The 24319-nt window shown below is 44.3% G+C and overlaps 1 protein-coding gene across 2 annotated transcripts in view; it reads right to left on the bottom strand.

The window, feature by feature from the left end:
- LOC117676398 (septin-2) overlaps window positions 1-20384 on the bottom strand; it is a 52154-nt gene extending 31770 nt beyond the window's left edge. Inside the window, exons 1-5 of one of the 2 annotated variants that reach the window (XM_060683796.2) lie at window positions 20246-20384; window positions 9427-9478; window positions 6377-6476; window positions 3410-3496; window positions 1648-1771 (exon numbers count right to left, since the gene is read on the bottom strand). In XM_060683796.2, the coding sequence (XP_060539779.1) occupies window positions 1648-1771; window positions 3410-3496; window positions 6377-6476; window positions 9427-9453 (338 nt within the window). In that variant the 5' untranslated portion in view covers window positions 9454-9478; window positions 20246-20384. The remainder of the gene's footprint in view (window positions 1-1647; window positions 1772-3409; window positions 3497-6376; window positions 6477-9426; window positions 9479-20245) is intronic. The other variant, XM_087880228.1, reaches the window with a different exon arrangement.
- Between the last annotated feature and the right edge of the window lie 3935 nt (window positions 20385-24319).

Here is a 24319-nt window from a genome sequence, read left to right as displayed (position 1 = left end):
TCATAAATCGAGGACTACTGATATACGTATCCCAGGATAATAATGTTGCACGATCCAATCAAGGTCGGTCACTGGGACCGGAGTTTTATTTTTCCAAATTTTTGGATTCACGCTGGAGCCCATTCCTCACGACACATTCCGGTGGGGGAGAAAAGCTCCCTGAGGATGAGGCCCCAGCACGAGTCCCGAAAGTTTGAGAAGACCAAACTTTTGGTCCCGGCGACCGACCCAGATTGGGTCCTGCGTCATCCTCAATGCCGTGAGAAACCTTCCAAGGTGATGAATAGAAAAGAAACACCGCCTTCCTATTGGCTGGGGAGAGAAAGGGAAAAGGAAGACTCCAGCAGACAGGGAATTTTTTTTTTTAAAAAAAATAAATGATTGTTCCTCTAAGCCTTTGAATTTCTCTGTAGCAAGTTCAACCGTGCGACGTTAACGGCAGGGCCTTAGAATGTCTGGTTGCTCCCACCCAATGTTTAGCGTCTCCCTCCCAGACACCCCCCCCAAAAAAAAGAAAAAGAAAAGAAAAGCAGAATTTTCAGATCTGCAGGACTTCAAGAAATCTTTCCAAAGAATAAACACAAGCAGCGGAATACAATCAACAGGAAATTCTTCTGGCCACACAATGGCCGAGGTCCAGCCATTCAGAGATTTAAAGGAAAGGGTCAAGCGAGATTTACTGGCAACGAGAAGGCGACGTCATTGGAAGGATGGGCAGAGCGGAGAATGGCACAAGGTGTTCTGGCCCGCCAGCAGAGCTGGCAGCAGATTCGTACAGTGAGGAGGTGGGGGAGGAACATGGACCAGCCCTGGAGTCTGGGGAAGGCTCTGATGAGGGCTCTGCGTCAGAGGCAGAGAGGGGGCCAGGGCCGTCTGACAGTTATCAGCTGCCTTCGGAGTTGGACATCAGTGAGGCAGACAAACAGCTGGAGCCTGTTCCTAGTGTGTGCATGCGCAGAGTTGCCAGACGAAGGGAACAGCTAAAGAACAAGGGTCAACTCAGGAGTAAAGCCACAGGTGGACAGTGAAGGGCCCCTCCCGGAGGGAATAAAAGAGGAGCGAAAGGGGAGTGGAGTTTTCAGGAGACAATTAGTCTATTCCTGCATCCTTGCCAAATATATATATATATTTTTAATTTGATTTATATGCCGCCCTTCTCCGGAGACTCAGGGAGGCTTACAATGCATTAAGCAATAGCCTTCATACTTTTGTATATTTATACAAAGTCAGCTTATTGCCCCCACAAACTGGGTCCTCATTTCACCTACCTTAGAAAGGATGGAAGGCTGAGTCAACCTTGAGCCTTGGAGAGATTCGAACCAGCAGTAAATTGCAGGCAGCTGTGTTAATAACAGGGTGCTTAGACCACTGTACTATCAAGGCTCTTAAATATTGCGGGCATCTGAAAGATATCAGCCTGGCCACTCTCCAAGCCTGATCAAGGTCGGTAATTGTGAACTATCTTGAAAGACTGTGGGAAGAGGAAAGACTTTGCTGGAGATTAATTCACTGTCAATTAAATAAAAGGGGTTTGTCAGGGTGAGGACTCGGCTTCATGGAAGCCTAGGTCAGAACACAAGGAAGCCCAGATATCGGTCAATTTTATTTTATTTTATTTTTAACTTTGAAAACCAGAGCAACACCTACCAGTTTTGGCTGTTGATGGCATCTCCGTAGCCGGGAGTATCCACCACCGTCAAACGCAGCTTGACCCCTCGCTCTTCGATTTCGACGGTCGAAGCTTCGATCTGAACTGTCCTTTCGATTTTTTCTGAGAGAGAGAGAGAGGAAATGTTAAAAAACTCCCCCCGAAGTCCAGTTGCCTTTTGAAAAAAGCACCTTTGGGACAACCGTGAGCCCGGAGGATTGAGAATCTCCATCGAGGTTAAAACCCCAGAATTCCCAGAGTTCTGGATGTTAGAATTCGTTAGAATTCTGGGGAGGGGGGGATTTAAAAAGGGCCACACACACATCTAGAAGTGGCCGAGGTTGGGAAACCCGGTTGGAAAAGGCTACGGAAAGGGACTTGGGACCTCAGCAAGGTTGAGGGTTGGCCCTTTCAACTTAAAGGAAGGAAGGTGAAACTGGAATCATGTGAAATCATTTAGAAAGGTTGGACTAGAAGACTAGAAGAAGAGTCCCTTCCAACTATGCTGTTCTGTTGTTCTGTTCTCTTCTATTGTTTCTTCATTCCATTATTCTATTCTACTCTAATTCTACTCTACTCTACTCTATTCTATTCTATTTTACTCTACTCTAATTCTATTCTATTCTATTCTATTCTATTCTATTCTATTCTATTCTATTCTATTCTATTCTATTCTATTCTATTCTATTCTATTCCTATTCCTATTCCTATTCCTATTTCTATTATTTCTTCATTCCATTATTCTATTCTATTCTATTTCTATTATTTCTATTTCTATTCTATCTTCTGTTCTATTCTATTCTCTTCCTCTTCCTATTCCATTTCCATTCTGTTCTATTCTATTTTCTATTCTCTATTCCAGTGATGGCAAACCTTTTCGGCACTGAGTGCCCAAACCAAAACGTGCGTGTATGCATGTGCACACGCCGGAAAACCAAAGTCCAGCTGACTGGCGCACCCATGCCTGTTTTGGGGGCATTTTGGGGGCCGTTTTCAGGCCGCTTTTCGGGCTGTTTTCAGACCGTTTTTTGGGCATTTTTCCGTGCCTGTTTTTCAGGCCGTTTTCCGGACCTCTGGCACCCATGAAGAGCAGCTGGCTGGTGTGCCAGAAATCAGAAAAGCAGCTGGCAATGGTGCACGTGGCCAGAGAGAGGGCTCTGCATGTCACCTCTGGGACACCTGCCATAGGTTCGCCATCATGGCTCTCCTCTCCCCTCCCCTCCCCTCCTCCCTCCCTCTCCTCTCTCCTTCCCTCCCTTCCTCCTCCCCTTCCTTCCTCCTCCTTTCCTTCCTTCCCCTCTCCTTCTCTTTACTTCCTTCTTCCTTCTCTCCTTTCTCTCTCTCTCCTCTCTTCTTTCTCTCCTCTCTTCTTTCTCCCCGCTCCTCCCTCCTCCCCTTCCTTCCTCCTTCTTTCATTCTTTCCTTCCTTCCTTCCTTCTCCTTCTCTCTTTACATCCTTCTTTCTTCTCTCCTCTTTCTCTCCTCTCCTCTCCTCTCCTCTCCTCTCCTCTCCTCTCCTACTTCTGTTCTGTTCTATAGCCTCTCTTCTATTCTACTCTACTCTACTCTATTCTATTCCATTCCATTCTATTCTATTCTTGTTTCTCAATCTTGGCAATTTTAAGAAGTGAGGCCTTCAACTCCCAGAATTCCCCAGTCACATATGTCTGGCTCTAGGAGATAAAGCCCAGGCATCTTTAAAATTGCTGAGATGGAGAAACTCCGATTTAGAAAAGAAAAAAAAAAAAACCCCGAAATTACCTCCAGCTCCAGGGATGTAACGTTCAGGATACAGATCCGTCAGGAATAAACTGTTGATTAAAGTGGATTTGCCCAAACCAGATTCTCCTGTAAACAAGAGGGAATATTTTAATTACCGGGATAATCTTTTTATCGTTCCATGTAAAGGGCATATTTGTCAAATGATCAAATTTCCCCTTTTTTCCCTTTGTTTTACAAGACAGCATTATCAAAAGGTCTTATTATATTAGTCTTTTAAAAGTAACCTAGAAATGCAGGCTTTTGTTCACGTTTTAAATCTGGTCAACTGATTTCTAGGAAATACAGGTAGTCCTCGACTTACGACCGCAACTGAGCCCAGAATTTCTGTTGCTAAGTGAGACATTTATGAAATGAGTTTGGCCCCATTTTACAGCCTTTCTTTGCCACCGCTGTTAAGTGAATCCCTGTAGTTGTTAAGTTAGCCACATGGTTGTTAAGTGAATCTGGCTTCCCTATTGACCTATTGCTGGTCAGGATGCTGCAACGGTCATAAACACGAACCCATTGCCAAGCGTCTGAATTTTGATCACTGACTTTTGGGATGTCGCAACCGTTTGATCAGTGTGAAAAGTATTCAAAAGTCACTTTTTTCCAATGCCGTTGTTAACGGCACTAAATGAACTGTTGTAAGTCAAGGACTGCTTGTGCCACAATTATTTCAATCACCTAATGTCACTTCTTATCCCTCTAATGCAGTGATGGCTAGCCTTTTTGCCGTCATGCGCCAAAAGCAGGGGGAGCGTGGGGGGGTTGCGCGTGTACGTGCCCACACCCATAATTCAATGCACCCCGCCCCCCCGTGCATGCACGCAACACCCTCCCCCCACGTTCCCCACGCTTTTGGCACGGTGGGCCCAGTAGGCCTGTTTTTCACCCTCCCCAGGCGCCAGAGGCTTTCTAGGAGCCTGGGGAGGGCGAAAACAGCCTCCCCTCCCCCGGAAGCCCTCTGGAGGCCGGCAACAGCCCATTTCCCAACTTCCAGTAGGCCCGAAAATCATCTGAGCTGAGTTAGGGTAACACTAGCGTGCCCACAGATATGGCTCCGTGTGCCACCTGTGGCACGCGTGCCATAAGTTCGCCATCACGGCTCTAATGCATCATGGGAAAAACTTCATATGGCAGCCTAAGATAGCTGCAACCCAGGAAGAGTGAAGTCCAGGGGTGGGTTCTAAATTTTTTTACTACCGGTTCTGTGGGCGTGGCTTATTTTGTGGGCGTGGCTTGATGGTCATGTGACAATTCTTTAGGATTTAGCAGAGGTACTGGTCTACCAGGTTTTTAACTGCTTGCAGAGCTGTACCGATCTACCCATTTATTTTTTGCAGGCACTGATCTACCCATTTATTTTTGCAGGCACTGATCTACTCATGTATTTTTGCAGGCACTGATCTACTCATGTATTTTTGCAGGCACTGATCTACTCACGTATTTTTGCAGGCACTGGTCTACCCATTTATTTTTGCAGGCACCGGTCTACTCATTTGTTTTCTTTTAACACTGATCAGCTGTAGGGCGGCCCTTTGAAGCACCAGGGCAAGAGTTTAAACAGTTTTTTTTCCCTCTAGCCATCAGCTGGGACTCAGGAGGCAGCAATAGATTGGGGGTGGGGCCAAATAAAAGGTAAGAATAACGCAGGGAGTGGGGGTGGGGGCGCGGGGCAGAACTGGTTCGGTGACGTCATATCGTCACCGCTACCGGCTCGGGAGAACCGGGCCGAACCCACCACTGGTGAAGTCAGAATCATACCCACCAAAGTCCCTTTTCTAACACCCCCCCCCCTTCTTTCTAAACCCTGTGCCAAAAACAGGACTGTGAACTCAGTGGCTTCTTTTTGTCACATGGCTGTTTCGATGCACTGCTTCTGACCCAAAAAGATTTGAGTCATTTCTCTAAAACAGGAAGGAATGAGCAAAAGTAATGATGTCCCTCTTGGCACAGGCGCTGGCTCGCGTCTCCTTTGGACATTCTTGTGAAATTGACTCAGATTAGAACCATTTTTATATAAACTTCTGCGCTATCTGAAAAGCAGAAGCTGTTGAGAAACAGCTGGAAAACAGCCCAAAACAGAAGAGAACAGCTTCTCCACTGACCAAGAATTCTCTTTCTTCTTCTTCTTCATTTAGAAATAAAGGAAAAGTCAAATCATCTTAGGGGGAAGAGATCAATTTGATCCTGGATGCTAAGGACCATCTCAAAGTCACAAAGGGATTGATTGATTGATTGATTATTTATTTATTTATTTATTGGTTCGATTTATATTAATCCAGGTTACGAGTCCATAATTGTTAACCACACTACTTCTCTGATACTGTTTTGTTCCACCAGCAGCCTGCGGAGCTGGCAGCGGAGTCGGACAGCGATGAGGCTGGGGAGGACAATGGGCCAGCCCTGGAGTCAGGGGAAGGCCCGGACGAGGGCTCTGCGTTGGAGGCAGAGATGGGGCCAGGGCCATCTGGGAGCAATGCACTGACTCCAGAGCTTCCAGAAGCAGACAGCAGAGAGGCAGAGGAACAGGAGGAGCCTGTTCCTAGCGCACGCATGCGAAGAGCTGCCAGAAGGCAAGAGCAGCTAAAGCAAAAAGGACAACTCGGGAGTAAGGCCAAGAGATGATTGGCCCCTCCCAGAAGGCTTAAAAGAGCAGCAACGGCTCCTGGGATCTTTGTAGGAAAGCAACGTTACTACATTGGTTTCTTGTCAGCGTCTCTTGCTTATGAACCGTCATAACTATGAGTCAGTTACCAAGTGTCTAGATTTTGATCATGTGACCATGGGGATGCCCAACAGTCATAAGTGTGAAAAACAGCCATAGGTCACTTTTTTTCAGTGCCGTTGTAACTTTGGTCACTAAATGGACTATTGTAAGTTAAGGACTACCTGTATTCAATAGTTAAACTGCCACGGTTTAATTGTCAAACCTGCATGATCTGGAAAATCAAATCCACATACCGACAACCATGAGAGTGAATTCAAACCCTTTCTTGACCGACTTCCGGTGGACTTGGTTGGGGAGGTTGGCAAACCCCACATATCCAGCCGAGTCAGAAAACTGGAATGAGAAATCAAGAATGAAAGCAGCAAATTGGGAGGCGGAATTCATGAAAACGCACCAACATTGGAAAGTTGCAAGCTTGAGAGCAGTTTCTTCAAAGAGGATTAGAATTAGAATTAGAATAGAATAAGAATTAGAATAAGAATAGAATAGAATTAATAGAATACAATAGAATACAACAGAGGAATGAAGAATAGAATAGAACAGAATAGAATAGAATTAATAAGAATAGAATTAGAATAGAATTAGAGTAGAGTAGGGTAGGGTAGGGTAGGGTAGGGTAGGGTAGGGTAGGGTAGGGTAGAATAGAATAGAATAGAATAGAATAGAATAGAATAGAATAGAATAGAATAGAATAGAATAGAATAGAATAGAATAGAATAGAATAGAATAGAATTAGGAAATTCTTTATTGGCCAAGTGTGATTGGACACAAAAGGAATTTGTCTTGGGTGCATAAGCTCTCAGTGATAAATCAATGATCATAGTCATCAGAAAAATACATTCATCGTAAATCATAAGATACAACACTTAGTGATAGAATCAACATCAATTGTACTAAGAAACTAAATAAAACAATCTAAATCGTAAAGATACAACCAATAAAATTATAATCATAAATAGAAAAAGTCATAGGAAGGATGAGAAGAAGAATAGTAATACAGCCTTAGTAAATAGTTTAACAGTGTTGTGGGAATTATTTGTTTAGCATAGTGATGGCATTCGGGAAAAAACTGTCCTTGTGTCTAGTTGTTCTGGTGTGCAATGCCCTATAGCGTCATTTTGAGGGTAGAGGTTGAAACAATTTATGTCCAAGATGTGAGGGGTCTGTAGCAGTGGTGGGATTCAAATAATTTAACAACCGGTCCTCTGCCCTAATGACCGGCTGGGTGGGTGTGGCCATGGTGGGCGTGGCCAGGGGGTGTGATAGGCAGCACTCGGCCTCCTGCACCCCCCCTGGGAGTGAAAACGGGCCACGGAGGGGGGACCGCTCCCCCCCAATGCCTCATTTTGGGCCTAGGAGGCCTCCCTGCACTTACCTGGGAGGCAAAATGGGGAGCGTGGGGACTCCTGGAAGGGGCAGGGCAGAAAGGGGCCAGCCAGCAATTTAACTACTGATTCGCCCAAACCGGCTGAATTATTTTCACAGATATTTTCACATACAAGGACAACTAAGGAGAGCATGCTCAACCAAAGCCTTTAGACCAGTGTTCCTCAACCATGGGCGACTTCTTAAGAGGTATGGACTTCATGTGTGGCTATGCTGGCTGGGGGATTCTGGGAGATGAAGTCTCACACCTCTTAAAACGGCCACGGTTGAGAAACACTCCAGACCGTTGTTACAACAGAAGTCATGTGATTCCCGTTCCTTTTTCCTGTCTGATATGCAAGTGGGAAAGGATGAGGAACATGATTTAGGAGAAGATCTCTTTGTAACAATTATACAAGGTCTCTGTGGACTCTCATTGTAAGGAAGTAGGGGGTTAGTTTTACTTCCTCTCTTACTACTTCTTGAGAATTTGTTGTTGTTAGTTGCGAAGTCGTGTCCGACCCATCGCGACCCCATGGACAATGTTCCTCCAAGACTTCCTGTCCTCTACCATCCTCTGGAGTCCATTCAAGCTCACGCCGACTGCTTCAGTGACTCCATCCAGCCATCTTGTTCTCTGCCGTCCCCTTCTTCTTTTGCCCTCAAACGTTCCCAGCATTAGGCTCTTCTCCAGGGAGTCCTTCATTAGGTGGCCAAAGTATTTGAGTTTCCTCTTCAGGATCTGGCGTTCTAAAGAGCAGTCAGGGTGGATCTCCTCTAGGACTGACCGGTTGGATCGCCTTGCAGTCCAAGGGACTCACAGGAGTCTTCTCCAGCACCAGAGTTCAAAGGCCTCAGCTTTCTACTCAGATACAGATTAAGAGTTGGAAGGGACCTTGTAGGTCATCTCGTCCAACCCGCCACCCAAGCAGGAGACCCTAAACCATTTTTGACAGATGGCAGTCCAATAGCTTCTTGAAAGCTTCCAGGGATGAAGCTCCCACAACTTCTGAAGGCAACTTCTGTTCCATTGGGTAACTGTGAGGACTGGTTGTAAATTACTTTTTTCAGTGTCATTGTAACTTCGAATGGCCACTAAATGTATGGTTGTAAGTCAAGGACTATTCGTGCATAATATAGGGGGCATCAGACAACCTTTGCTGCGAGGGGGCGCAGTCACGAGAGTACCAAACCATTTTTTTCTCCAATTACAGGAAGAGTTTAAATACCAAATGAGGGTCCAGAAAATGGCAGCCTTTTCCATTTTGTCGGTCCACAATTACGTTTATCCATCCCAGATGTTTTGCGTAGAAGCTTCTTCTTCTTCTCTTTTTAAAAAGCAAGCGCCTTCCAAATTCTGCCTAGAACTCCCAAGGTTCTCCAAGGAAATAAGGCATTTGGGAAAAAAGCTATTCCTGTGCGACGATCAGTCGATGCTGTCCCCAAAAGAGCTTTTTTTGCAACCAAAACCCACTTAAAAATCAAACTGGATTGGCTGCACAACAGCCACTGCCATCTACAACATGCTGCTGTTCCTACTCCTTCATTGCCAGATAACAAGTGGAGAAAACCGAGAAAAATCTTTGGTTAACTATCCTTTTGCTTGGAAACTCACAATGAGAAATTATAGCTAAAGTATCGGGCTGTGGGAGAAGGGGAAATGTGGATATTCCTATGGATGGGGAGGGAATGGGAATTTTGCAGTATCTTTCCCCTGGAGTGGGGTGGGAATGGGGATTTTGCAGTATCCTTCCCCTGCCACGCCCACCAAGCCACACCACGCCCACCAAGCCTCGCCCACAGAACCGGTAGTAAAAAAATTTGGATTTCACCACTGACTTAAACCCTAAAACCCCAAATAAAAAAGTTGAAAGCTAAGAATTGTTTCGATGGGCTATTGTCCCAACTTCTAACTCACCTTTACTTTTTCAGCCGACTGAGACATGTTCCTGCACACCAAATTTCTAAAGCTGGGGGGGAGGGGAGGGGAGGGGAGAGAGAGAAAAAAACACAGAACATTTAGATGTTAAATCCGAATCCTATTTATTAATGTTTCCATTTTATGATTCTTGGAATACAGAGAGACCAACCTATTCATCTACACTGAATGTGTGTTTTCCGGAACTCAAATAAAAGTGAGCTATTAAAAAACAGAAGGCTAAATATTCAGGGATGAGTCACATGGAAATACATCATTAAATGACAAATATTTAAGTTTTTCATCCGAGCCTGCCCAAGAGGGTGTTAATTCCAGAGAATGGGTCATGTTTGTGTTTTAGTAATAACAAAGTACAAATTGAACACTCTTTGGTAACATCACAGAGGCTGGCTACACACAGGATGCGAATTACTTAATCCATTTGGGCAGAGAGGGCACTTCAGTTCATATGCAGAGAATCATACAATTCTGTTTCATAAGCCATGAAAGAGACAATCGCATCTCCTTTCATAGCGAGAGTAAAGAGAAACCAATTCAGTTTGGTTCCCTATTGATTAAAAATTCGATTGTTCATATTTTTTAAGAAGCAAAGCAAGGATAACAAGCTTCGCTGACATATTCCAGCTTGTTATGGTCCACCAGCAGCCCGCAAAGCTGGCAGCAGAGTCGGACAGTGAGGAGGCTGGGGAGGAACATGGGCCAGTCCTGGAGTCTGGGGAAGGCTCGGACGAGGGCTCTGCGTCAGAGGCAGTGAAAGGGCCATCTGGGAGGTACATGCTGCCTCCGGAGCCTCCAGAGTCAGACCTCAGAGAGGCAGAATAACAGGGGGAGCCTGTTCCCAGTGCGCGCATGCGCAGAGCTGCCAGAAGGCAAAAACAGTTAAAACAAAAGGGACAACTCAGGAGTAAGGCTTGGAGATGATTGGCCCCTCCCATAAGACTTAAAAGAGGACCAAAGGCACATGGGCTTTTGCAGGAAGCAACATTATTAATTCTGTGCAGTTTAAAGTCTGAAGCTCTGTTTGATTCTGGACTCTGTGTGGCTTTGCCAATTAGGTCTTTGGCAGCATGTCAAGGGAGATAAAGGTGGGTGATTATCAGCCTTATCCCGAAGGACTCTTTACAGCTATTGGGGACTCATCTGTGAATGAACAGAATTTGCAATAAAAGAGGTTTTTGGGATTCCTTGTGTGTTTTACTGACTCAGGAGGCCTAGGTCAGAACAGAGGCGTCCGCCCCATAACCCCACTCCCTGGCACACAAAGGAGAACTACAATGTTGATCCAGCCCTCAAAGAAATCCAGTTTGACATCCCTGGGTCAGAACTTCGAATGGCCGCTAAGCAGCCAGTCGTAACTTGCGGGCTATCTGCCATGTTTGGAATCCCGGATTGCAAAAATTCAAATTTACAGGCACGAAACTTTCAAACCAAGGGAACGCCACTAACATCTGAATGGTCCAGGCGAATGCTAATTTTGGATGGGAGTTAGCGACTGTTTAGGCGTAGACGTGCATTAAGGACGTGCCTGGGCTTTTTTTTTTTTTTTTAATATACGAAATGGATTGTTTCTTTATTTAGACTACCTAAAGCCGCTGAAGAGGAAAGGCACAAGACATGTCAGCGCTCCGGGGTTTTGTCACACGTCCCTCAGCCTGAAAAGGAGGAAGTGACCTATAGAAAGACACCTGCGAGGCTCAACACAGATGTTTTCCTGTTCCAAGGAGAAGGCAGGATGCAACGCAAAGCTGTAGAGGGGGTGGGTGGGTGGGGAAAAGACCCAACAGGTCAGGGAACTGCTCGCACTCCAGGAAAATGGTTAAATGGCATGTGTTTTGCACTTTTTTTTCAGCTTCGCCTATTGCCAAGCAGTGCGAGTCTTTACACACACATACACACCATCAACAGTGACAACTGATCAAGGAGAGATTCCACCTGGAAATAAGGAGAAACTTTCTGACGGTGAGAACAATCAACCGATGGAACTTCGGAAGTTGTGGGAGCTTCATCCCTGGAAGCTTTCAAAAACAGACTGGACTGCCATCTGTCAAAAATGGGGTAGGATCTCCTGCTTGGGCGGGGGGTTGGACTAGATGACCTACAAGGTCCCTCCCAACTTCTCTCCTCTTTTCTCTTCTACTCTACTCGCCTCTTGAAAAAGGTAAAGGTTCCCCTCGCACATCTGTGCTAGTCGTTCCCGACTCTAGGGGGCGGTGCTCATCTCCATTTCAAAACCAAAGAGCCCAGCGCTGTCCGAAGACGTCTCCGTGGTCATGTGGCCGGCATGACTCAATGCCAAAGGCGCACAGAACGCTGTTCCCTTCCCACCAAAGGTGGTCCCTATTTTTTCTACTTGCATTTTTTACCTGCTTTCGAACTGCTAGGTTGGCAGAAGCTGGGACAAGTCACGGGAGCTCACCCCGTTATGCGGCGCTAGGGATTCGAACCGCTGAACTGCCGACCTTTTGATCGACAAGCTCAGCATCTTAGCCACTGAGCCACCACGTCCCGTTCCTCTACTCTCTACTCTAAATTCTACTCTATTCCATTCTTCAGCACCCTAGATCCAAAGAGAAATTTCCTGCCATTTAGAACAATTAACCAGTGGTGTGGGAATGGAGATTTTGCAGTATCCTTCCCCTGCCATGCCCACCAAGCCACGCCCACCAAGCCACGCCCACAGAACAGGTAGTTAAAAAAAAATAGAATTTCACCACTGCTTTGTAGCCAATACTTTTGTATCAAACGCTTCCATTTCTGTATCAACTACTCTTCTTTTGGAACAAAACGCTTTGATACAGTTTCCTTCGAAAGCAAACAAGCAATTAAACGGGGCTTATTTTTTCCAAACCCGTTCCAGCATCTTGTTTGGATCGATTAAGACAATTATTTTAGCCCCAACGCATTTTCGATTGTCGCTTTATCCCTGACCCCCCCACCCACAAACACACACACGCAGCAAAGTACCGCAGCTGAACAAACACAGCTTTCAGTAGTCTTTGGATTAATTCCCAGATATTTTTCCCGGAGGTCAGCTGGATAGTTAAATCAGATTTGCTTAAGCCCTGAATGCGAGCCAACCTGAAGCCTTTTGCTTCCAAAAGTTCTGACACTCGGCACTGTGAGTTGAAGTAAAATATTTGTAATTTAATCAAGGAAAAGACCAGCAAGAAAATTAAAGGAGTTTTGGGTTTTTTTTACTTTCCATGGAGGACCTGTATACTGCACGAGTCAAAAAGAGGGCTGGGAAAATATCTACAGACCCCTCGCATCCTGGACACAAATTGTTTCAAAACGATGCTACAGAGCACTGAACACCAAAACAACTAGACACAAGGACAGTTTTTTCCCAAATGCCATCACTCTGCTCAACAAATAATTCCCTCAACACTGTCAAACTATTCACTAAGTCTGCATTACTATTAATCTTCTCATCATTCCTATCATCCATCTCCTCCCTTATGACTGCATGACTGTAACTTGTTGATTATTTCTTATATGATTTGATTCCTTATTTGTACCCTACGACTATCATTAATTGTTGTACCTTATGATTCTTGACTAATGTATCTTTTCTTTTTATGTACACTGAGAGCTTATGCATCAAAGACAAATTCTGTGTGTGTCCAATCACACTTGGCCAATAGAATACAATAGAATGGAATGGAATGGAATGGAATGAAATGGAATAGAATAGAATAGAATAGAATAGAATAGAATAGAATAGAATAGAATAGAATAGAGTAGAGTAGAGTAGAGTAGAGTAGAGTAGAGTAGAGTAGAGTAGAGTAGAGTAGAGTAGAGTAGAGTAGAGTAGAGTAGAGTAGAATAGAATAGAATAGAATAGAATAGAATAACAGAGTTGGAAGGGACTTTGGAGGTCTTCTAGTCCAACCCCCTATCCAGGCAGGAAACCCTACATCACTTTAGACAAATGGTTATCCAACATCTTCTTAAAATCTTCTAGTGTTGGAGCATTCACAACTTCTGGAGGCAAGTTGTTCCACTGGTTAATCGTTCTCACTGTCAGGAAATTCCTCCTTAGTTCTAAGTTGCTTCTCTCCTTGATTAGCTTCCATCCCTTGCTTCTTGTCCTGCCCTCAGATGCTTTGGAGAATAGCTTGACTCCCTCTTCTTTGTGGCAGCCCCTGAGATATTGGAACATATGAACTGAATGTTTTGTACCAAGAGGCTTCTGGACTTTGGCAGGAAAAGCCTTTTTGAGTGTTGAGAGACTAAAAAAAGGTCAAAGATCAAGGGCAGCCTGTCTCTTATTCAGCCCAACTCGAGCCCCCTGGAAGATGCCGTCATGCCAGAATCCCAGTATGAGATGGTGGCCTCCTCCTGCAGGAAGGAAGCCAACTCATTTCCTCTGTAACTCCAGGATACCAAAAAAATAAATATACCAGCTGGCATCTGAGGATTTCCCTCTCTGACCGCAGCAAAATGAAATATTATATAAAGTGTTCAAGTTCACAGCATTAAAAAAAATAAAAAATAAAAATGCCTCGGACAAATGCCGTATGGACCTAGGGAAAAAAAGCAGGCATCTGTGTCAGAATAAACCATGGTTTATTCCCCCAGTCCTTCAAACTCATCTTTTCCATAAGACATTATGTGGTCCAACTCCTTCATTACACCTTAAAAAGGAAAAGGTAAAGCTTCCCCTCGTTCCTGACTCTAGGGGGCGGTGCTCATCTCTGTTTCAAAGACGAAGAGCCAGCGTTGTCCGAAGACGTCTCCGTGGTCATGTGGCCGGCATGACTCAACGCCAAAGGCGCACGGAACGCTGTTCCCTTCCCACCAAAGGGGGTCCCTATTTTTCTACTTGCATTTTTTTACATGCTTTCGAACTGCTAGGTTGGCAGAAGCTGGGACAAGTCACGGGAGCTCACCCCGTTACGCGGCACTAGGGATTCGAACCGCTGATCTGCCGACCTTTCGATTGACAAACTCAGCGTCTTAGCCACTGAGCCACCGCATCCCTTTTTTCATTACACCTTAGCAAAATTCTAAAAACCAGGAAACTGAAATGATGTTGCAGGTTAAGTTTGCAGTCAAAAGAAAATGTCAGAAGCCAAAAATTGCAGCTACTAAATCTTAATGTATCAATGAATGTATATGCCTGCCTGTCTCAGAAACATGAGAGAAGGGAAATAAGAGAGGGGACAGGAGAAGGAGAAAGGGAAGGAGAGAGAAGGAGAGGAGAGAAGAGAAGAGAGGGAGGAGAAAGGAGAGGGATGAAATATGGTGTACAGGAGAAAAGAAAACAGCCGGATAATTTCGTTTTTTTTTCCTTGAGGGTTATACTATTGAAACCATCACGGAAGATAAGACGGATGCTAAAGTACATTGGTTTAGATGTTATTGCATACTAGTTGATATTTATATGAAAATTAAAATTTTGTGTAAAAGGTAGGAGTGAATAATATGAAATAAATGTAATCATTAGGAATATGTTTATATGTATTGAAATGTATGATACTCAAATATCAGCGCCATTCACACAATGATATGTATAAATTTTAAAAAATAATAATAAAACCTTGATTTAAAAAAAAAAGAAAAGAAACATGACTCCGTATTTGGCTGGGTACCCTGGTATTAGCTACTGAAGCTTTTCTGCCAGCAACTCAAATATTTACAACGTTGTTGGTTCTGTAACAAGACTCACGCTTCTCTTTGAACAATGGACTCAGCAAGAATATTGTTGTGCTCAAAACATTTCCCATGAATGTTCTTGGACAGGGTGGAGAGCCCGGAACTTTCCAGTTGCTGTTGAAACTACAATTCCCAGCACCTCTTATCTCATCAGCTACAACTGGCTATAGTAAGATTTGTAGTTTAGCAACATCTGATTTTTGTCTCTACTCTTGTTGGAAGAAATATCCTTCTGGGTTCCGTTCCAAGTGGGGGGAAAAGACACTGGATTTATGGAAGTTGCTTGGAAAGAAGGTTTATTGATGAACAGGATCACATGCCTTGGAGATCTTGGGCGAAAAAAGGGAAGAGATGCTGGGTTTTATACCCCCTCTGGCTTTGAACTTCCTGGGTCACAGGAAGAGTATCCTGATTGGTTGCTGTCAGAGGTCATGGCTAGCTTTGTAGGTTGTCTGCGTGCTAAGTTTGGTTGAATCTAGTTGGGTGATGCAATGAAGCGCAATTAAATGGCTCTGCCTGAAGGAGGTAGATCTTTGTTATGTAGACTGGCCCATTGACAAAGGGGGGGGGGCTGAGTTTCTGCCTCCCTTTTAGGGGAAATATTCTGCCCTTTTAATATTTCCTGAAATATTTCATTCTTCTAAAAGATGGGTGAGTGCTAACTTCCTACACTCTAAAACAGCAGCCCCCAGCCTTTTGGGCACCCGGGATCGGTTCCGTGGAGAGAGATTTTTCCGTGGACTGGAGGGGCCGTGGTTTTCCGTGCTGCCAGCATCCCGCGGATGGCGCTTCGGTTTCTGGCATGTCACGGCCTAGTGCTCGTCCATGAACCAGGGGTTGTTCTAAAAGAAACAAGATTCCATGTAGGGAGACCTGCTTTTGATCCAACATCCTATTATTATTATTTATTTTTCATATTTTTGGAACCACCCATTCAGTTTTGGTCACCACACTATCAAAAAGATGTTGAGATTCTAGAAAGAGTGCAGAGGAGAGCAACCAGGATGATTAGGGGACTGGAGGCTAAAACATATGAAGAACGGTTGCAGGAACTGGGTATATCTAGTTTAATGAAAAGAAGGACCAGGGGAGACAGGATAGCAGCCTTCCAATATTTGAGGGGCTGCCACAGAGAGGAAAGGGTCAACCTATTCTCCAAAGCACCTGAAGGCCAGACAAGGAATAATGGATAGAAACTGATCAAGGAGAGATTCAACCTGGAAATAAGGAGGAATTTTCTGACAGGGAGAACAATCAACCGATGGAACAGAAGTTGCCTTCAGAAGTTGTGGGAGCTTCATCACTGGAGGCTTTCAAGAAAAGATTGAACTACCATTTGTCAGAAATGGTGTAGGGCAGGGATGGCTAACCTTTTTGCCATCACGTGCCAAAAGCAGGGGGAGCACAGGGGGGGGGTCGCACCCATAATTCTATGTGCCCCACCCCCCGCGCATGCACGTGTGACCACCCTGAGCTCCCCGTGCTTTTGGCACGCGATGGCATGGTAGGCCCGTTTTTTTGCTCTCCCCAGGCTCCAAAGCCTCTCTAGGAGCCTGGGGAAGGTGAAAATGGCCGTCCCCAGCCTTCGGAGGCCAGAAATGGCCCATTTGCCGTCTTCCAGTGGGACTGGAAGGCCCGTTTTTTGCTCTCCCCAGGCTCCAGAGCTTCTCCAGGAGCCTGGGGAGGGCAAAAACAGCCTTCCCCACCCGCCCCAGGCCCTCTGGAGTCAGTAAACAGCCTGTTTCCCTACTTCTGGTGGGCCCAGAAGGCCTGAAAATCAGCTGGCCAGCACATGCGCCCCAGAGCTGAGTTTGCATGCCCACTGATATAGCTACACGTGCCACCTGTGGCACGCGTGCCATAGGTTCGCCATCACGGGTGTAGGGTTTCCTGCTTGAGCGGGGGCGGGGGGGGGTTCGACTAGATGACCTATAACGTCCCTTCCAACTCTGTTAACCTGTTAAATCTGTTAAATTTTATTAATGTGCCTTCCGAGTTTATGATGGCTGCAGCCTCCGGGTTTATATTTATATTAATTTATATTATTGTGTAAAAGTAAAGACTTGAGTTTGTAATGCTTTTGTCTTCTTCTGTGCTAAAGTAAGTCAGAAGTAAATGCCTTTTTTCCTTCTTCTTTACTCCCCCCCCCCACTTTTCCCTTCTCCCTTTTTCCTCCCTTAGCTTCCCCATTGTGTTCATTTCCTTTGCATTTTGTATTCTGATAAACGAATACAATTTTCAAGCCCGAGTTTAGTAGTAAACAGACTTAGGAAAATAGTGCCTGTTATTGCCTCCAGAAGTTGTGGATGCTCCAACACTTGAAGTTTTTAAGAAGATATTGGGTAACCATTTTATTTTATTAGTCATATTTCTATGCCGCCCACTCTCCGAGGACTCTGGGCGGCTTATACCAAAGACAGTATACTAAATAGCATATTGCCCCCAACGATCTGGGTCCTCATTTTACCCACCTCGGAAGGATGAAAGGCTGAGTCAACCTTGAGCCGGTGAGATTTGATCCGCTGATCTGCTGAACTAACAGTCAGCTGAAGTAGCTGCAGTACTGCACTCTAACCACTGCGCCACCTCGGCTCTTTTGTCTGAAGTGGTGTAAGGTTTCCTGCCTAAGCAGGGGGTTGGACTAGAAGACCTCCAAAGTCCCTTCCAACTCTGTTATTCTATTGTAGGAGTCACAGTCACTAGATAATGGCTTCAAGCATCTGCAATTAGGAAGGGATTTAACCAATGGTGAAATCCAAATTTTTTTACTACCGGTTCTGTGGGCGTGGCTTGGTGGGCATGGTGTGGCTTGGTGGGCGTGGCAGGGGAAGGATACTGCAAAATCCCCATTCCCACCCCACTCAGGGGCCAGCCAGAGGTGGTATTTGCCGGTTCTCCAAACTACTCAAAATTTCCGCTACCGGTTCTCCAGAACCTGACAGATCCTGCTGGATTTCACCCCTGGATTTAACATTTAACACAGATAACCAACTATCCTGATGTTTTCAAAACCTGGTTGCCTAATTCAACATCTTTATCTTAATGTCTAAATCAGACATTTGACATGAAACTGGAAGGGAGACGCCATTAAAGGCAAGACAAAAGAAAATGTTAGCTCCTTTTGATTTAAAATTATTTCTCAAACAACAGCAAGGATCTCTGCAAAAGTCAAAGATTCATTTATTTGGCAAAGAGCTGCAAAAACCTTTAAAGGCTGTATATCCCAAAGTTTAGAAGTGGGCGGGGACCGAAGCAGGAAGTTCTGAATGGATGTGGCATTCCTTAAATGCTTTTGGAATTGCAAAAGGGAGCATAGATTGGGAGCTGGTGAGGAAAAGTGAAGGAGAGAAGAGAGTTAAGAAGGTTCAAAAAATTCAGAATAGCTAGCTGGACAGCCAGACTTCAAAAGCATTTTTTTTTTTTTTGGTCATCAGTAATTGTGTTTGCATGGTAGAGGTGATCCAAAATTCTGATTGGCCCATCCTTAAGTGCCTTCATTTGGTTTTTTCACATCAAATGGCATTAGTTCAGCAAATTATGGAGATAAGACACAGGGGCTTTAAACGGGCACCCTTGTAAGAAGCCAGAATCAAAACTATGGTTTGCTTTAAGCTTCGTTTGTTTGTTTGTGGTTTATTTGTAAACTTACAAAGGTGCTTTATGGTTTAGAGTTGTTTCTGGCATTAGGGGCAGTCACGCAACTTGTGGACATTAACAGAATAACAAAGTCGGAAGGGACTTTGGAGGTCTTCTAGTCCCACCCCCTGTTCAAGCAGGAGGCCCTATAGAATAGATAGAATAAAATAGAATTCTTAATTGGCCAAGTGTGATTGGACACACAAGGAATTTGTCTTTGGTGCATATGCTCTCAATGTACGTAAAAAGACAAGATACATTCATCAAGAATCATAAGGTGCAACACTTAATGATAGTCATAGGGAACAAGTAAGCAATCAACTCATACTAGGAAACAATCAATATAAATCATAAGGATACAAGAACAAGGTTACAGTTATGCAGTCACCATTAAGGCAGAATTCCTCATAATGTTGGCTTACACTAGCTTAAAAACTAAGCCAATACGGGCAGATGTCGCACGAAGGCTACAATTACTTCAACAGAGTAATAGCGAATATAAGCAGGATTCAGTGATTCCTCTGAAAACGATCAGATTAATTCGCCAAATCAGATTTTCTAATCCAACCACCGAATTAAATCCCAACCGGCTCTGAAGCAGCTTCTTGGATGAGAAGTGAAAGAGGTCTTCCAAGATAGGGATAGGGATAGGGATAGGGATAGGGATAGGGATAGGGATAGGGATAGGGATAGGGATAGAATAGAATAGAATAGAATAGAATAGAATATGAAATGGAATAAGGAATAGAATAGAATAGAATAGAATAGAATAGAATAGAATATGAAATGGAATAAGGAATAGAATAGAATAGAATAGAATAGAATAGAATAGAATAGAATAGAATATGAAATGGAATAAGGAATAGAATAGAATAGAATAGAATAGAATAGAATAGAATAGAATAGAATAGAATAGAATAGAATAGAATAGAATAGAATAGAATAATAGAGTTGGAAGGGACCCTGGAGGTCTTCTAGTCCAACCCCCTGCCCAGGCAGGAAAGCCTACATCACTTCAGACAAATGGTTATCCAACATCTTCTTTAAAATTGCCTGCATTCACAACTTCTGCAGGCAAGTTGTTCCACTGATTCATTGTTCAGTTGCCTCTTGGGGGAAAAAAAAGCACCTTTGAGCGCTTTCCTAATTTTAAACCAATCAACCAACCAATAAATCAATCAATAAAATGAACAAAGAGCTCCTCTCTTTGGCAAAGACGAGAAGTCGAAAGCATTCTCCAAGGATGCTCAATGCAACGGAGGACGCCTTGTGCAATCTTCCCCCCTTTGCGTTCTTGCACGCCCACCCCTCCCACCCCCCTAATATCTGCTTCTGACACTCACACACGCGTACACACCCACACCCCCAACTTCGCTGGCAAACAGACCCATTGATTTTGCAGCCCGGGCAACCTTGCTCCTGCCAGCCGCTGGTGCATTGACGGCAAAACCGTCGCTTGTCCGTCCCGGGAAAGGCCAGAAAGCCGGGCCGAGCATCCCCTTACCTTCCCCTTGCCCCGAGCCGTCGCTCTGTCTGCAGCTGGGCCCAGAAATGCGGAAGGAGGCGAAGAATTCGGTCTCCCAAAGCCAGCTTCTATCCCACATCCCTCGCGGGCCCTTCTAGGGTTCTCCACTCTATGGTCCGAAAGCCGGGCTTCGAAATGAATGAGAGCGGTTCGGGGAGGTGGGGGGGGGGAAGAAGAGCCATAGAAAGCGAGGCCTAGAGCGGCGTTCTTACTGCGGTCCTTTTTGCCCTTAACGAAGCTACCGGGGACATCTTTACTCTGGGAGGCGATTCCCCTTTGCTTGCTTTTGCCAATCAGGGGAGGGGCTTTAAAAAAATTTGTATCTTTCAATTATAGATAGATAGATAGATAGATAGATAGATAGATAGATAGATAGATAGATAGATAGATAGATAGATAGATAGATAGATAGATAGATAGATAGATAGATAGATATATTAATTTATTTCCTAATGTGATTTGATAGCTTATTAATAACCTTGTTATTTTATGTACACTGAGAGCATATGCACCAAAGACAAATTCCTTGTGTGTCCAATCACATTTGGCCAATAAAGAATTCTATTCTATTCTATTCTATTCTATTCTATTCTATTCTATTCTATTCTATTCTATTCTATTCTTATTCTATTCTTCTTTAAAAAAAACAACAAATAAACAGGAGGGTGGCATTTTGGAATGGGAATGCAGGGATGAGTCAAGCGTTGGGTGTCCTCCTCCCAGATTTAATTACCTTTTCAGTGCAATGCCATTTAATTTCCTCTTAGTTTTTATTTTGCAATGTGTGCATAACAATGCAGTGGCTGAATTCAGCTCTTTTCTAAGTTCACGTCAGGGGTGAAATCCGGCAGGTTCTGACAGGTTCTGGAGAACCAGTAACGGAAATTTTGAGTAGTTCGGAGAATTGGCCCAGAGATAGAGAGAGAGAGAGAGAGAGAGGAAGGAAGGAAGGAAGGAAGGAAGGAAGGAAGGAAGGAAGGAAGGAAGGAAGGAAGGAAGGAAGGAAGGAAGGAAAAGAAAGAAAGAAAGAAAGAAAGAAAGAAAGAAAGAAAGAAAGAAAGAAAGAAAGAAAGAAAGAAAGAAAGAAAGAAAGAAAGAAAGAAAGAAAGAAATCTTTTATTTGTCAAGTGTGATTGGGCACACAAGGAATTTGTCTTTGGTGCATACGCTCTCGGTGTACATAAAAGACAAAATACATTCATCAAGAATCATAAGGTACAACACTTAATGATAGTCATAGGGTACAAATAAGCAATCAAATCATACTAGGAAACAATCAATATAAATCATAAGGATACCAGCAACAAAGTTACAGACATACAGTCATACATGGGAGGAGATGGGTGATGGGAATGATAAGATTAATAGCAATACAGTTTTAGTGAATAGTTTGACAGTGTTGAGGGAATTATTTGTTTAGCAGAGTGATGGCGTTCGGGAAAAAACTGTCCTTGTGTCTAGTTGTTCTGGTGTGCAGTGCTCTATAGCGTCGTTTTGAGGGTAGGAGTTGAAACAGTTTATGTCCAGGATGCGAGTGGGGTGGGAATGGAGATTTTGCAATATCCTTCCCCCAGGAGTGGGGAGGGAATGGGGATTTTGCAGTATCCTTCCCCTGGAGTGGGGTGGGAATGGAGATTTTGCAGTATCCTTCCCCTGCCATGCCCACAGAACCAGTAGTAAAAAAATGGCATGGCAGGGGAAGGATACTGCAAAATCTCCATTCCCACCCCACTCCAGGGGAAGGATACTGCAAAATCCCCATTCCCTCCCCACTCCTGGGGGAAGGATATTGCAGAATCTCCATTCCCACCCCACTCTGTGGCCAGCCAGAGATGGTATTTGCTGGTTCTCTGAACTACTCAACATTTCCGCTACCGGTTCTCCAGAACCTGTCAGAACCTGCTGGATTTCACCCGTGGGCAAAACTCACTTAACAAGTATCTTGCTTAACAATAGAAGTTTTGGGCTCGGATACCAAACAAGGAGAATATTCCACAGCAAAGAAGATAGAAAGGAGAGAGGAGAAGAGGGGAGGGAGAGGGGAGGGAGGGAGAGGAATGGAAGGAAGGGAAAAGGAGAGGAAGGAAGAGTAAGGGACAGGAGTAGGAGAGAAGGTGAAAAGGGGGAAAAGAAGAGAGGAGTGGAGGAAAGGAAGGGGAAGTAGGATGAGGTAGGAGAGGAGGAAGGAGAAAGTAGGAGAGGAGAGGAGGGAGGGAAGGGAAAGAGGAGGAGAAGAAGAAGGGTTGTTGTGAAATGAGGAAAGAAAGGTAGAAAATCAACTCCGAATGTAAATTAAAATGCCTTATTTTAATGCTTTCTTTAAGGAAAACCTGTATATGTAGGATTAATTATGTATTAATAAATAAATAAATAAGAAAATGTACATTTTATATTATGTGTATAAGAAATAAATGTCAACTTGCAAAGCTTTCAAGTTGCCATGAGCAGGAGGGAGGGAGAAGTGATAGAGCCGATTGATTTCCCTAACTGAAGTGCATTCCATACATTCTTCCTGACCGCAATCAGAAGGAGGGTGTTGGATTTCACAGCCAGCCAAAGTGGTTAATTGGAGAATGTGATTTATGACATGGCCAGAGAGGAGGGGAGAGACAGGGTCATAGGGGAACGTAAATCTACATAGGATCAGTCCTAACTGCATCCCAGTATTGCCGGAATGGTGCTCCTAATAAATGACTATATTTCCTTTGAAGTTTGGATCATGACTCATGAATTAATTAGAGCATCTTTCAGAAACTTGACAATAAAACTGAAAAACTTTTCAAAAAAAACAGATGATGTTTTGGGCTTAACTGGGGTCATACCCCGAGGACCAACTGTACAGATTGCCCTCCCCCATCTCGTACGGAACAACCTAATTAGAAGGAAAACTTTACAATGTAATTTTCATGCAGACATGAGCAGCTCTGCTCATTTTCGTAACCTAAACCCTGAGCAAGAGAGTTTCTCAAAGGATGGCATTCCTTCAGGTTTCCTCAAGTTCATCTATTCCCTTGGGAAATTAGGCAAGCTGGAGAGAAAAAATAAAATAAAAAATAGGCTGGACCGGTATGGCTGCATGCAGATAAGTTCTAATCTAATTTTTGCAAAAAGTGTCTGCGTAGACTATTGTCTTTTGATCTCTGTCACCAGATTCTTAATACAATAGTGTTTAGATAAGTGGTGCTGAAGGTCATAGGATGTTTATTTCCAGTATTCTGAAAATTAATATGCTACTTATAGACTGCTTCTCTGAACTAGCAACTGGAGCTGAATTTTCGTCGGTGGGAAGGTCCGTTGGGTTAAATTCTATCTCCACTCAGATAGATGGCAATTGGCCAGTAGCTAAGGGATAAGTAGCTAAAATGAGGGATGCTAAGGGGTACACCTTAGCATCCCTTATTTTATTTACTTACTTACTTACTTACTTTATATTTATAAGGTAAAGGTTCCCCTTGCACATCTGTGCTAGTCGTTCCTGACTCTAGGGGGCGGTGCTCATCTCCGTTTCAAAGCCGAAGAGCCAGCGCTGTCCAAAGACGTCTCCGTGGTCATGTGGCCGGCATGACTCAATGCCAAAGGCGCACGGAATGCTGTTCCCTTCCCACCAAAGGTGGTCCCTGTTTTTCTACTTGCATTTTTTAACGTGCTTTCAAACTGCTAGGTTGGCAGAAGCTGGGACAAGTCACAGGAGCTCACCCTGTTACGCAGCACCAGGGATTCGAACTGCTGAATTGCCGGCCTTTCGATCGACAAGCTCAGCATCTTAGCCACTGAGCCACCGCGTCCCACTATTTATATTTATAACCCTCCTTTATTATTTTTACATATAACTCAAGGGGGCAAACACAATGTCCTCGTCCTATAGTTTCCCCCCAACAACAACCCTGTGAGGTTGTGGGGCTGAGAAAAATCTGGCCCAAAGTCATCCAATTGGCTTTCATTCCTAAGGTGGGACTAGATCTCACTGTCTCCTGGTGATTGGTCCAAAATCACCCAGCCAGCTTTCATGCTTGTGGGAGATTGGTCTAAAGTCACCCAGCCAGCTTTCATGCC

The sequence above is a fragment of the Pantherophis guttatus genome, chromosome 17, assembly GCF_059756535.1.
Source record: "Pantherophis guttatus breed Tessera chromosome 17, ASM5975653v1, whole genome shotgun sequence".
NCBI lineage: Eukaryota > Metazoa > Chordata > Lepidosauria > Squamata > Colubridae > Pantherophis > Pantherophis guttatus.
Note: the sequence above shows the minus strand (reverse complement) of the source record. Positions and strands in the feature narration are given on the sequence as shown.